At 42.8% G+C, this 15,819-nt stretch overlaps 1 protein-coding gene across 7 annotated transcripts in view; it reads right to left on the reverse strand.

Annotated features, from left to right (window-relative positions):
* Positions 1 to 9,219: 9,219 nt before the first annotated feature.
* The window catches only part of LOC145342293 (chloride intracellular channel protein 2-like), a 54,612-nt gene continuing 48,012 nt past the window's right edge, over positions 9,220 to 15,819 (reverse strand). For all 7 annotated transcript variants that reach the window (XM_080187741.1, XM_080187738.1, XM_080187740.1 and 4 more), the window contains one exon: positions 9,220 to 14,141. In XM_080187741.1, the coding sequence (XP_080043867.1) occupies positions 13,980 to 14,141 (162 nt within the window). In that variant the 3' untranslated portion in view covers positions 9,220 to 13,979. The remainder of the gene's footprint in view (positions 14,142 to 15,819) is intronic.

The raw sequence follows: 15,819 nt of genomic DNA on the forward strand, positions 1-15,819 counted from the left end.
GAGGGCGGGGGGGGGGGTGCAATTCCCACTGGAGAGGCCAACATTAGAATGCTGGGGAGGGCATTGCACAGTATTCTAGGAGATCAGTTGACACGCTTACCCCCACCCGATCCCTGGCCTACTGATCAGTGTCCCCGACCCCCACCACCCATCCTGACATCACCAGCCCCAACCCTCCGCCGCCCGATCGCTGGCCCTGAATCTTCACTCACCCTCACCTGGACATCACTGACCCCAGCTCCTCCCGCCCCAATCACTGGCCCCGGCCCTCATGCCCCGATCGCTGGCCCCAAACCCCACACCGCTGATCACTGGCCCCAACACCCTCCCTGCCCATGGCCGGCCTCCTGATGGCAACCCCAGTTTCCAATAGCCAACTCCATCACCAGTCCCCACCCCTCCAAGCAGAGTTACCCCATCGCCAGCCCCCACCCCTCCAAGCAGAGTTATCCCTTCCCTCCCCTCCTGCCTCCCACACTTGCTCTGACTCGGCCCCCATCTGGCTACACCCTGATGACACCCTGCCACCCTGGCACAGTCCAGTGTGCCAGGATGCCCAGTGAACAGTGCCAGGGTGCCAGGATTGCACTTCCCAGTGCCCGCTGGGAACTGTAAGTGTGGTGAAAAGTCTGACAACACCAGGTTTTAGTCCAACCTATTTATTTGATAATATACTCACAAGCTTTCGGGTTAGTCCCTTCGTCAGGTGAATGGAGAGTTCTGGCCTCAGACAGAACTCTCCATTTACCTGACGAAGGGACTAACCCGAAAGCTTGTGAGTATATTATCAAATAAATAGGTTGGACTAAAACCTGGCGTTGTCAGACTTTTCACTGTGTTTACGCCAGTCCAACGCCTTCATACCCACATCATAACTGTAAGTGTGCCAGGCTGGCAGTGCCAGGATGCCAGGCTGGCACGCCTAGAAGACACCCCCTTCTCCCAATCTCCTAGGGGGCCTCTTGGGCCAATTTTCCAGTCGTTTTCTAGACTCCTCCCATCCCCAGATATTGAGATCCCTCCAGCTGACATCTGGACTGTACCCCCAACCCCTGATGTCTGATCCCCCCAGTATTTTGACACTCCTTAATGTCAAACTCCCTGTCCTGCTGTCTGAACACCCACTGATGTCCAACCCTCTCCTTCAATGTCTGAATCCTGAATCCACCCCAGTCCATTCACTTACTTCAGAAATTTACCCTCTCACTTTCAATAGTCTCTTTAAACTCAACTTCTTTATGGCCGCTAGTGTTATAAAAAGATGGGTGAGCCCTCCATCTCTGCTACCGCTTTTGACTTCACCACTGGAGGCACTGACCTGCTTCACTTCTTCCAGCCTGAGTCAGGAAGGTTGGCTGAGATAGGCACTTTGGAAATTGAGCGTAGGTAAGTTGCTACGAAATGGCAATCTGCTGCTCATTCCAGTCTGTGGAAGTTGTAGGCTATGAATTCAAAAGTGCTGCTCTGCCAGAAATGCTGACTTGCAGATAGGGTATTAAACTGAGGCCATGCCAGCCATCTCAGGTGGACACAAAAGACCCTGCAGGACTGTTTCCAAGAATAGCAGGGGAGTTTTCCCAACGTTCTTGTCTAATATTTATTCCTGAATCAATATCACCAAAATAAGATTATCCTGTTATTTTTGTGTTGCTGTTTATTGGACCTTCTTCTGTGTAAATTGGTTGTCGCATTACCATGATTGAAACATTATAAAAGGATACTTTATCGGTAATCATAGAATCCCAACAGTGCAGAAGGAGGGCATTTGGCCCATTGAACCTGCACTGACCACAATTCCACCCAGGCTCTATTCCTCAACCTCAAATATTTATCCTGACACTGAGGGGCAATTTACCATGGCCAAACAACCTAACCTGCACATCTTTGGAGTGTGGACAAAACTGGAGCACCCAGAGGAAACCCACACAGACATGGGGAGAATGTGCAAACTCCACATAGACAGACCCAAGCTGGGGATCAAACCCGGGTCCCTGGTGCTGTGAGGCAGCAGTGCTAACAATTGTGCCACTGTGCCACCCTGAAGTTACGAAGTGATTTTAGGTGCCCTGAGTTTTTGAAAGGTTAATAAATGCATTCCTTTTATTTTTTAAATATCAGTTGACTGCTCAGTTGCTTTCATCAGTTAGGCATGGCAATTCATTTGTTATTACCTGATCAAAAGATAATGGAGACCTTGAATCTATTTGCCAGGATTCTCAATTTACAGAATTTTACATACAGATGAACATACAAATTAGGAGCAAGAGGTAGGCCACTCGGCTCCTCAAGCCTGTTCTACCATTCAATAAAAACATGCCTGATCTAATTGTGGCCTCAACCCCACGTGCCTGACTACCCAAATAATCTTTCTTCCCCCCCCCCCACCCCTTGTTAATCAAATATCTATCTACTTTAGCCTTAGAAATATTCAAAGACTCAGGCTGAAATTCTCCCAAATGAATTCAGTATGGCTGCCATCGGGGAAATCGGTGGGATTCAATGACTTTAAAACTGAAAAAAATGGCCCCACATGAATCACGCCCGGGGCCAGATGTGCCAGGTGTGTGAGGTTGCCGAATTGGTGATTATTCGTTCAGCTGACACTCAAGAACACTTCCCTGCTTTTACTTCTTTCAGAATAACTGAAGGGAAAACAACTGGGTTGTAGCAAACATGTCATGTTAGATCTTTTATGAGACAATTCTTTTGGGGTTATAACTGTGGATTTGCCTTTGACAGTTTTTACTGCAGCAAGAACCCAGAAATAATCATTGAAACCTGTAACAGAGCTGCTCCCCGAAAATTTGGTTCATCACAAGACTAATTAGACATTCCATGCAATGTCCATTTAAAATCTAACCGATAGATATCCCCATGGCAACTGCATCTCAACCTATCTTCCACACAAACCCATGATGTAGAATGAGTGTAGTTCTGTAATTGTAACTAGTACAGGAGCATCAGGGTGGTGTAGTGTGCTAGAGTTTGAGCTTGTATACAGGAAAGCAGCAAGATGTAGATTAACACATTTAAAACCTCATGAGTTTCCAATCTCATCTGATAATTGGAAGCAAATGCTCCCCACACAGGGAGGGAGTGTTACTCCAATACCAGCTCTTGCATACCTCCTGGTTGCCAGCTGCTCACCATCTCACTCAGAGATGTTGAAAATCATGAGAAACTCATCATAAAGATGTGTATTCTTAGCAGCTAACCATGTCATCATGTTGTCCCATGAATTACATTGAAATATTACTAATTGTTCTTAAGAAGGGAACATTGATGATGGGAGAGCAAAATCATGTAGGAAGACTCTGGTGTTTTAATTAACACTTTTCACATGTAGAATTTGGCATGCTTGTTTAGTGTGGCATCATCATAACGCTAAGTTCAATTTCAAATCCAAGTGAGCCACAACAAAAACCACACTTACGGAATTTCTAAGAACCATTGAAACACCAGATGTGCTAATGTTCAAATGGACAAGATTCTGCACTCACATATGTCAATGGCAGAATTATTTGAATGTCTTATTTAATGAATATGAATGGCTCTTCTGAGAGTCTCAGTGGATGAAGTGAGGCGATTGGCTATGGATTTATAGAAAATAATAACAGAGGGGGTAGCCTATCAGTCCATCAAATGTCTGCTGATTGATGGAGCTTCACATTTGGCCCTTGGTCCTTGGTAGTAATTCTGTAGATCATGGTATTTCCAATGGATAACCAAACTCTGCATGTTTTTGAAGCTTTCTGCCTCTACTGACCCCCCCTCCACCCCGACCTTGCCTTCCACCCCACTGCTACTCTCTAATTAAAATAATTTCCCCTCAAATCCCTTTATTCCTTCAGCCTTTCACTTTTAATGGTGACTCCTCCCATTTTAGAAATAGATCCTTCCATATCCACTCTCCCAAGTGTTTTATGTACTTCAATTAAATCTTCCCTCAGCCTCCTCTCTCTCAAAGGTAAATACCCCAACCTATCCAATCTTGAAGCTTGGTGGAGTTTGAAAAGAAACAGTAAAATAAAAAACTGGCAAAAGAAACTTATGGGTTCAGTGAGAAGCTTTCTAGGCAAGAAAAAAAGGTTAGTGGAATAAAAGACATTAGTATCTGCTTCCTGGGAAGGATCAGAGACTTGAGTAAATACTGCCGTGTTAAAAAATGGGGCCACACAAAAGAGGTGTGGTGAAAACTCACAAGCCTCTGAAAAGCAAAATATTCTCCTCAACTCTGTCTTCAATGTGTGACGCCCTCAGTTTTAAAAAGTAATCCCTAGTTCTAGATGTGTGCCACACCCACCTTGTCAAAATCCCTCAATACCTTCCATGTTTCAATTCCTGTTTCCCTAGCTGCATTGGGGTTATTGCAGTGGTATGATTTGAGTTTAAGAACATTTAATGCCAAAGTGATGCCTCAGTGTTTGGAGAAGAGCTGAGAACGCTAATTTTTAATGTGATGCTGTGCATCACTTGACCTTACCCATCATAGAACATAAAACATTACAGCGCAGTACAGGCCCTTCGGCCCTCGATGTTGCGCTGACCAGTGAAACCAATCTAATGACCCTCTAACTTAAACTATTCCAATCTTATCCATATGCCTATCCACTGTCCATTTGAATGCTCTTAAAGTTGGCGAGTCCACAACTGCTGCAGGCAGGGCATTCCACAACCTTACTGCCCTCTGAGTAAAGAACCTACCTCTGACATCCATCCTATAATTACCACCCCTTAATTTAAAGCTATGTCCCCTTGTGTTAGCCATCACCATCCGAGGAAGAAGGCTCTCACTGTCCACCCTATCTAACCCACTCAAATCCCTTTATTCCTTCAGTGTAATCACTCAAAAACAACAGTGATTACGCTTCTAAATTATGTTAGTAGCTGAGCAATCCTTTGAGACAACCTGAGGATGTGATGGGCACTAAATTACAAATACAAATTCCTGCTTTTTTAACTGTATTGTCACTCGTTGGTGTTAACTCATCTTCATGTCTGGAACCTGATACACACAAATAAATAGTTTAATGTGGGACTCATACCAGTTCTGTTGATGAAATATTTAATCACTTTGGCAAACATGTCTCCGTACATTGTATAAAGCTGTCGCTTAGTTGTACTTTATTTCTTTATCTCGCTGACAATGTTTTTTTTCTGGTGCATGTTTCTCATGCAGGTCAACGATATGATGGCGCTTTTGTGGAAGCTCACTGCTGCTCAAAAACTCCGGGACCACAGATACACAAAATCTGCTCAGACTGCTTTGAAGTCCAGTAAGAGAGGTGAGGCTCTGAGCAATCAGAAACAACTGCCAGATTTGCCATTTTCCTGCCTTGAAAAACCTTACAGTTCACTGAATTCATGAGAAAGTCATTTGCTTTCAGCTTTCTCCAGCCGCCCCAATGCCTCAACCTTTCCTGGTCTCACTACCTTCCTTCCAGCCCCCATGCTCTCTGCATTCTCCCATTTCTAGCCCCTGGTGCATTGCTGATTTTCTTCACAGCAACATAGGTGGCTTCAGTCTTCAAGACCCAAAGCTCTGAAATTGTCTTCCTAAAGCTTCCCATCTCTGCATTGCTGTCCTCCATTATACTCTCCTTAAAATCTATCTCTTTGGTTTTTGCTCATACACCCTAACATCTCCTTAGGGGGTTAAGTGTCAAATTTTGATGAGAATGCTCTTGGGACATTTTACCCTGTTAAAGGTGAAATAATATACATTGTTGTTGACCCGGGATATTTACGGACCTGGATGTTAGTCATTCTTTAATCATTCATTTTGTAGAACATTATAGAAAGAATGCAGAGACCCTAGAGAAGATGCAAAAAGAATGCAAGGATGAGATCAGAACTGAGAGGGTGAAGCTATTAGGGAGGACTGAATGATGCTGCATTCATTTCTCTAGAAAAGAAAAGGCTGGGGTGTGAATGATGCAGCTTCTGAAAATTATGAAGGAGCCTGAGAGGGTAGGGGATAGCAAACGTGGTACCGTTGTTTAAAAAGGGTAGGAGGGATAACCTGGGTAACTATCGGCTGGTGAGTTTGACGTCAGTGGTAGGCAAGTTGATGGAGAGGATTCTCAGGTATAGGATGTATGACCACTTAGAGCGTTGCAATCTGATTAAGGATACACAGCATGGCTTTGTAAAGGGGAAGTCTTGCCTTACGAATCTGGTAGAATTTTTTGAGGAGGTGACAAAAACGGTCGACGAAGGACGAGCCGTTGATGTTGTCTATATGGATTTCAGTAAAGCTTTTGATAAAGTCCCTCATGGTAGGTTGGTAGAAAAGATTAAGGCTCGTGGGATACAAGGCCAGGTATCTAGATGGGTTGAGAACTGGCTTGCTAAGAGGAGACAGAGAGTAGTAGTGGAGGGGTCCTTTTCTAGCTGGAGGTCTGTCACTAGTGGTGTGCCGCAGGGCTCAGTACTGGGACCTCTTCTCTTTGTGGGATATATAAATGACTTGGAAGAGGGAATAAGTGGTGTGATCAGCAAATTTGCAGATGACACTAAGATGGCTGGATTGGCGGGCAGTGAGGAGCAGTGTCTGGCAATACAACAGGATATTGATAGGCTGGTATATTGGGCAGATATATGGCAAATGGAGTTTAATCCTGATAAATGTGAGGTGATGCATTTTGGCCGGAATAATGTAGGGGGGAGTTATATGATAAAGGGTAAGCCTATAAAGAGTATAGAAACACAGCGAGACCTGGGGGTGCAAGTGCACAAGTCTTTGAAGGTGGCAGTACAAGTGGAGAAGGTTGTGAAGAAAGCCTGTGGTATGTTAGCCTTTGTAGGAAGGGGTATAGAATACAAGAACTGGAGTCTAATGTTGCAGTTGTATCGAACGTTGGTTAGGCCGCATTTAGAGTACTGCGTCCAGTCCTGGTCACCTTACTACCGGAAGGACGTGGAGACTCTGGAGAGAGTGCAGAGGAGGTTTACCAGGATGTTGCCTGGTATGGAAGGACTGGGTTATGAGGAAAGATTGAGCAAATTGGGGCTGTTTTCCCTTGAAAGACAGCAACTGAGTAGGGATCTAATAGAGGTATATAAGATTATGAAGGGTATAGATACAGTAAACAGAGGTAAGCCATTTCCTATGTTAGAGACACACAGTACGAGGGGCCACGGGTTAAGGTGAAGGAGGAGAGGTGTAACACAGATATTAGAGGGAGGTTTTTAACACAGAGGGTAGTGGGGGTATGGAATGCTCTGCCAAGTAAGGTGGTGGAGGCAGGCACGCTGGAGTTGTTTAAGAGGAACTTAGATAGGCACATGAGTGGGTTGGAGATGGGAGGATATAGGAGATTGTTTTAAATAAGGTTCATTAGCATTGGAACGTTCTTGGTAATGTAAATGGATATGGTATGATAATAATGTTTTTCTCTTTTAATTCACAGGTTTTAAGTCGGTCCGCCTTGTTGTCCAACGAGGGGCATACACGCGATGGGTCGTACTTGGGCTGCTCTTGAATGTTCGAGAGTAGCCTAGTGCTTCATGTCGTTAGTGCGTGCTTAAACTGGACCAGATACTGGGCAACACGACAGCTCAGTGACTATCACTGTTTGCTGTGCAGACACATGGATTTGGGCCAGTGTCTGTGGGAGTTTGCGCATCCTCCCCGTGCTTGCGTGGGTTTCCTCCGGGTGCTCCGGTTTCCTCCCACGCCCCAAAGATGTGCTATTAGGCTGATTGGAGGTAATAAATTGTCCCTAAATTAGTTTCCCTCGATGTGGATGGCCATAAACGGTAGATAAGGGTCATGGGTGGAAGGGGGGACTGGTAATGTTAAAATGGTGGCACGAGCTCGTTGGGCCAAAGGGCCTGTTTCCTGGGCTATTTTTGTTCTTTGTTCTTTGTAGACAGGGAGAAAATGGGCGGGATTTTCTGGCCTTTCCCACTGGTGGGATCTTCTGATTCTGCCAAAGGCACTCCCCACAGGAGGTTATCTGGCAGCAGAAGGGGGGAAGCACTCAAAATATCATAGACATTGACGGATCCAGAAGAGCCAGAAAGGGGTGGGATTGGGAAAAAATCCCACCCAATGTTCCCATGTACGGCAAACAATAAAATTCAGGGCTGTAGTTATAAAACTGTCACCAGTAAATTAATTAAGGAATGTGGCAGAAACTTCTTAAACCACAAAATGGTTAGGATATGGAACTTGCTACCACAATAAGTAATTGGGGTGAATAGTACAGTCATATTTATGGGAAAGTCAGATAAATACTTGAGAAAGAAGATAAGATTGGAAGATTGTGCTGATAGGATCAGATGAACTATGGTGGGAGGAGGCTTGCGTGCAATGTAAACATTAAGATCAGTTAGGCCAAATAGCCAGTTTCTATGCTGTAATTTCTATCTAATTCTGTGCACCTGATTATGAAAGATGAAAATCTAAAACTGGTATTATAAATGTAATCTGCTAAATTCTGTCTGTCAATATATAAAGGGCTAGATTTCCACTATACCTCTGTGTTTTGTCAAGCATTGGTAAGGCAGCCTGACATTAATGTGGTTAAACAGGTTTATCCAGTTGCCTTTCTCAGTAACTTTATACAATACCAATGAATAAAAGTTACTATTAGTATTAATTAGTTGTTGATGCGCTACCTTCACTTTCAGCAATACTTTTCTTTCATGTTGCACACCACTGCACTTTTTCCAATCACTCCAACAGAACTAATCCATTGCTTAATTTCCATACTTCTGTCTTAAGCCACCGCTGACCCCAGGTACTAGAAACTGTTCACTTTCTCCAGAGCTTCACCCCTAATCTTTACACCTTCACTCTAATTCTCTTCCCTAGGCTCATGCTGGCAGTCCATATATTGAGAAGAGACTCGTCAATTTGCCAGCCTAGTAGTTTCCCCACATGGACTGGCAATGAGCTGCCAATGTTGCTCCTTAATTGGCCCTTGGGTTCATAGAAAGGTCCTCCCAAGATGTAACTATCTTCCAGATTGCCCTTCCTCCATGGTCTCTCAAATCTTCTCCCCACCCCCACCCCTACTCCCACCCCCACCCCTACTCCCACCCCCACCAACCTCCGCCCCCCCCCATCCACCTCCCCTTGTTGACACCCCCTTACCAATCACCTAACACTTACAAAATTCTGATCCATTTCAGCTCACTTCCTGGTGAAGTCTGGTATTAAATAGGCTCCCGATGAATTAAAAATTGAAGAGGAAGAACTTCATGTGGATGTTTAAGTTTTAGAATTTTTTATTAACTTTTGGATTTGTATATAAACAGGCACAAGTGTGAATTCAGGCAATCAACAGTTTCAATGGCCTTAATGGTCCACTTTTGTCACAGCTGTGATCAATATATGACTGTGCTGTCTTTCTTTTCTTCCTCAGCCTGTTTCTGGAAGTACTGCGTCACCGACTGACAGTCTCAAGACATTAGCATCCAACAGCTTGGCAATCAGCTCTACACAATGCCAGAACAAAGCACTCAGTAAAATTCCTATCAAGCAGACCCAGCCTTAGCCAATGAGAAGCTGCAACCCGGAGGATCTGTAAATACATTTGTAATTAAACATCTAGAACACAATGTGAATAAACAACACTTTTGTACTGATATCAGTTCTATTGCTCCTTGTCAATCGATGGGTGCATGTTACCCAAGATTGCAAAGTTGTGGCTTGTTTGCCAATCTCAACCAGAGAACTTACAGAATCAATGAAATGGTCATAAAATAAAATATTAGTGGCAATAAAGGATTAGCATTTAGTTTCTGGGATTTGTTTGACTCATATTATGAGGGTAACTTAAGGGAGCTTGGGTGCCATGGTGGGTTAATGCAATGTACTTACATATGGATATGGATTTGAATACAATCCTGGCTAAGGAAAAGAAAGCTTCATCCATGAGGAATGAATTAGGGCTGTCTTAAAACAGTAAATTGTGTGTGGCTCTGTGACTTTGAATTTGCTTGGCCTTCATGTGCACTCAAATAACCATCTCACTGAGAGAGCCCTCAGGGGTAGCTGATGTGGGCAATAGAAATGTTATACAGATGCATTAGGGGATGAGCATTTGGAGCATTGGGATAAAGAAACTGGGAACGTTAGCCTCTGGGCACCTCATGTACCAAAGTGTTCCATTACCACCACTAATATCCTTCACTTCCATCAGCAGGGAGAATCTCAAAGACATTACAAAGAATGGCAGACTTTGGTCCTTTGATTTTGTTGCTTAACGCATGATAATTTCTCATCACCTTATCAACAGAAGTCTACGCGCAAGTTCTTACTGATGCGAAAAGAAAAAGCATCATTGCTCCTTGACCTGGTTAGCAAAAAACATAAGTACACATTAACATACAAAGATAAATTCACCCAGCTGGTGTCAGTGAAGCAGTTTAATTATTAACTAGATAATCAGCAGATATATTATATATATATGTTATAAACAGATGTATTAATTTAATTGCATATTTAATACTTGAAAATATACTAATATCTTTTAGATCAAATATTAATTGAAATGGAACAATGGAATATATAAGTCAAAAGAAAATTAAACTAATTGAGCACATCGACAAGGGATATCTAAAGCATATAAACTGTTTAGTCAACTTAAAAAAAACACAATTCTTCAATGTAATTCAACAAGATATTTCGAGAGGACATGCTACTGGACAATGTCAACTTTCCATATTTGTACAAATCTATCAAAATATTACTTATGTTTATGGTTTCTTATCATTTATTCAGATAAACCTTTGTGCTGCAAACATTCATCTCATTCCTGAGTCAGAAGTCAGGATTATCTGACATGTCAATCTAAAGATGATCTATTCTTCACAGGAATTCAGAATTTTATATCTCTCTCAACACAATTATACATTCAAGCTCAACGCTTCTGATACCGTTTATTGCTGATGCAAATTGAGAATACACATTTTAAATGTTGAAAATTAGAATCTTCAAAAGCCTTTACACTTACTTGCTCAGATGGTTTTGTCTGTTTGAATATTGTGAGACTAGAATGGGAATTAATTTGGGCAGGGGTGCAGCTGGATTAGGTAGAGGCTGACAGGTTCAGGAAAAGCCAGGTACTGGCCAGGTTCAGTCCAATTGCCCCACATACATAGCTCTGAAATAGAGATAGCGGGGTGACAAACCTTTGGAGTTGAGATATCATACAGTCTGATGCCGTACCACAATGACAGAGTGTGCCAGGATTCGCTGTGGAGCCTTGGGGCTGTATTCTGAATTTGGAAGTTCATTTACAATTGTGCTTTACCAGTCTTTGATTTCACGTGAGTCACTTCCTCTTAAATGTATTGTTGAGTACAAGTTCACATAGAGTGGAGGATGGGAAGCTGGCCAGTGGGAGTATGCGGGTATTGTCAAGACTAGAGGTAACAATGGCAGGGATAATGGCTCCAGCAGTATATGAGCTCAGGGAAGTGGAGGCAGGCAGTCTTAATGATTGTGTAGATGTGTAGTCAGAAACCCAATCCAGCATCAAACACAGCACCAAAGTTTCGAATGGTCTTGGTCAACTTAATCCAGTTATCAAGGATAGAATGGAGTTTATGATGGGAAGCACCCAATAATTAACTGTTAAAATTTCTGTTCATTCAATATTGGATGTTTGACTGGTAGTATGACAGAGACAATTAAAGGGTTCAACAAGGCGGTGGTAAATTGGAGCTCAGGACTGTCAGTGGTGAAACCCTATGTTCTGCATAAAAATGGGCATGACGGTGGCACAGTGTTTAGTATTGCTGCCTCACAACTCCAGTGTCCTGGGTTCAATTCAGGCCTTGGGTGACTGTCTATTGGAGTCTACGCATTCTCCCCTTGTCTACATAGGTTTCCTCCAAGTGCTCTGGTTTCTTCCCACAGTCCAAAGTTGAGCAGTTTATATGGATTGACCATCATAAATTGCCCCTTAGTGCAAAGGATGTGCAGATTAGGGGAATTAGTAGGGTAAATACATGGGGTTACAGGAATAGGCCTGGATTAGATGCTCTTGGAGAGTTGGTACAGACTTGATGGGCCAAATATAGAACATAGAACATTACAGCGCAGTACAGGCCCTTCAGCCCTCGATGTTGCACTGACCAGTGGAACCAATCTAACGACCCTCTAACCTAAACTATTCCAATGTTATCCATATGCCTATCCACTGACCATTTGAACGCCCTTAAAGTTGGCGAGTCCACAACTGCTGCAGGCAGGGCATTCCACGACCTTACTACCCTCTGAGTGAAGAACCTACCTCTGACATCCGTCCAATGATTACCACCCCTTAATTTAAAGCTATGTCCCCTCGTGTTAGCCATCACCATCCGAGGAAGAAGGCTCTCACTGTCCACCTATCTAACCCTCTGGTCATCTTGTATGCCTCAATTAGGTCACCTCGTAACCTTCTTCTCTCTAATGAAAGTAACCTCAAGTCCCTTAGCCTTTCCTCATAAGACCTTCCCACCATACCAGGCAACATCCTGGTAAACCTCCTCTGCACCTTTTCCAATGCCTCCACATCTTTCTTATAATGCAGCGACCAGAACTGTACGCAATACTCCAAGTGCGGCCGCACCAGAATTTTGTACAGTTGCAACATGGCCTCACGGCTCCGAAATTCAATCCCTCTACCAATAAAAGCTAATACACCGTACGCCTTCTTAACAACCTTATCAACCTGGGTGCCAACTTTCAGGGAGCTATGCACATGTATACCGAGATCTCTCTACTCGTCAACACTACTAAGAGTCCTTCCATTAGCCCTATATTCTGTATTCCTGTTACTCTTACCAAAGAGAATTACCTCACACTTTTCCGTATTAAACTCCATTTGCCATCTCTCAGCCCAGCTCTGCAGCTTATCTATGTCCCTCTGCAAACTGTAACATCCATCCTCACTGTCTACAACTCCTCCAACTTTGGTGTTGTCACCAAATTTACTAACCCATCGTTCTACACCCTCTTCTAGGTCATTTATAAAAATGACAAACAGCAGTGGCCCCAAAACAGATCCTTGAGGTACACCACTTGTAACTGAACTCCGGGTTGAATATTTCCCATCAACCACCACCCTCTGTCTTCTATCAGCTAGCCAATGCCTGATCCAAAATGGCCTGCTTCAGCACTGTAGGGATTCTATGATTCTGCTTTTGTATTTAACTCTGAGGAGCAGATGAAAATAGTAAAGGGAAGAATAAGTCCTCGGGGGAACTCCAGAGGAAACAATGTGAGAGTGGGAAGAGAAGCTTTTGCAGATTATCCTCTGGCTATGATTAGAAAGGTAAGAATTGAATCATTCTTGGGCAGTCCTTCCACCTGGAGATGGAGAAGAGACATTGAAGGAGAATGGTGTGGTCAAACGAGTGAGTAAATAAAGTCCATCTCCTGCCAAAAAGCAGTTGTGAACTGGGTGTTTTGAAATATGTTGCCAAAACTGTGAATGCTGTACAGATTGTTCATGGTAAATCAGACAATATATTATCCTATAAATACAGTGGATGTTATTGTGTAGTGCAAATGTGTTATACTGGGAAGTGTTGAAAGGGAAATTCTTTAAGGCTTCAAACTCTAATTGCTGTTAAATACACCAAGCTTGAGGGCAAGTAGTGTTTTGGTGAGGAAACTTTGCAGCCTTCATTTTGGTTATGATTGCAGGATCTAGGGCTGATGAGTGTCTTTACTTCTACACTTATTTTTAAGGCTGCTTTGTTTCTGTAGCAAAGTGCGTCACTTTGAAATGTGATGCTCAACATGAGGCTAATAGTTTGACAATCCGTTATCACCGAGGCAGCATGTAGATAAGAATGATAGCAATGACTGGCAGTAAACAAGCTGTGCTGAAAAGGCTTTTTGCTAGAACTGTACTGTGAACAAATGGAGGTGGAACAAACTTCTTTTTCATTCTCTATTCAACAGATAAAAGAAGGGGTGTTTGAGCGATTACATTAGAACTCGTCAGAGCAATTTGAGAGTCAATTTATCTTCATTGCAGGCTTTTGGCGATATCAGCGTAAGCCCTTTCAATCTCTTCATTGGTTGGGCAGGTGTGGCTGAACTCATTTCGTTTATATGCATTGTTCAGATAACGCCAGAGAGCAAACATTTCCACAGGAATCTCAAAATTCCGGTACTTCTTTGCGGCCACCTGGAGAAGAGGCCAAACAGTCAGACCCACTATTACTGTAACATTGAATTGAAGACAATAAATGAAAGCAGTGAGGACTATATTGCCAACTTTGGTTTGATTGGGAAACTCACAGTGTCTGAATGACAATAGCACATTGGTTAACCCTGCTGCAGACTTGGGTTCCATTCCGGCCCTATCTGTGTGGAGTTTTCACATTCTCCCCTTGTCTGCATGGGTTTCCTCTGGATGCTCTGGTTGCCTCCCATAGTCCGAAGATTTGCAGGTTTGGTGATTTGGCCAGGTTAAATTTCGCCTTAATGTCCCAAGATGTGTAGGTTAGCTGGATTAGCCATGGCTAACATTATGGGATTTGGGTTGGGGGAGAGTGCCTGAGTAAGATACTCTGTCAGAGTGTCGATGCAGACTCTTCTGCACTGTAGGGATTCGATGATTATGTTAATTGTTCAGCAGCTCTAATCTACAAACATTACTCAACATATACATAGGAAGAAATGGCAGACCCAATTTTAACTTGAACGTCCAGTTTAAGCCCCACCAGACTTTTTACTCCATTGACCTTTGTCAGCAGCAGGTCAGGTTAACGATTGGATTTATAGAGCCAGTCATCAGCAAACATAATACAAACTAAATTAAAATTGCAACGTACATCAATTGGTTTGAATATTACTGTCGATCTCAGAATTCATTAAAATTTATTTACTGGCAGATTTCTCATATTGCTCATGGCAAGTCAGATGATTTAAGGAATGCCAAATCTGCTTGACACAAACACTTAAGCTACCTGTGATCCAATTGTTCCTGAATTTGATGTTTTAGGCAGCCATCCAACCCATACCTCTATAGATCTTTGTTTCATATCTGCTGAAGAATGTTTGTGAGATGGTGGGAAAAAAATAAAACTAATTATCACACACTCAGAAATTGGCATCACTAGTTTAAACATGCTTCTGCCTTCAGCACAGCTATGTCTTTTGTAACAAGGCCTCAAACATTATAGAGCAAAATTGTTTAATGGGACTAAATACTGTGCACTTTCAGGGTCACTGTCGATAGACATAGCTTGTATATCAATATATTAATAGAATGATCAGGAGACACACTTTCAGGTTTTGAAGTTATTTAACTGATCACAATTCCAAAAACTGCTCCTTGAAAATATTTGTAATTCAGTTAGACAATTAAAATAGGAAAAAATGTCCTAAACCTTCACAAAACCAGGTAATAATGTCACACATTAAATTTAAGCAAATCTGTTCTATGGCTCCAATTAGATATCATTTTATCAAGAGCCCAATGCTGGCAGAATATACAAGAGGTGGTAGGGAGAAGTATTATCGCTAGACTAATATTCCAGATACTTAGCTGATGTTCTGGGGACCCATGTTCGAATCCTGCCATTGTTGATGGTGGAATTTAAATTCAATAAAAAAAATCTAGAATTAAGAATGTACTGATGACCATGAAACCATTGTCGATCGGCGGAAAAACCCGCCTGGTTCATTAATGTCCTTTAGGGAAGGAAATTTGCTGTCCTTATCTGGACTGACCTACATGTGACTCCAGGGCCATAGCAATGTGGTTAACTCTCAACTGCACTCTTGACCCAGCAAGCTACTCAGTTCAAGGGCAACCAGGGATGGGCAATAAATGCTGGCTAGCCAGCAACACCCATTTT

Source organism: Carcharhinus amblyrhynchos, chromosome 4, assembly GCF_965287045.1.
Source record: "Carcharhinus amblyrhynchos chromosome 4, sCarAmb.v2.hapA, whole genome shotgun sequence".
Classification (NCBI taxonomy): Eukaryota; Metazoa; Chordata; class Chondrichthyes; order Carcharhiniformes; family Carcharhinidae; genus Carcharhinus; species Carcharhinus amblyrhynchos.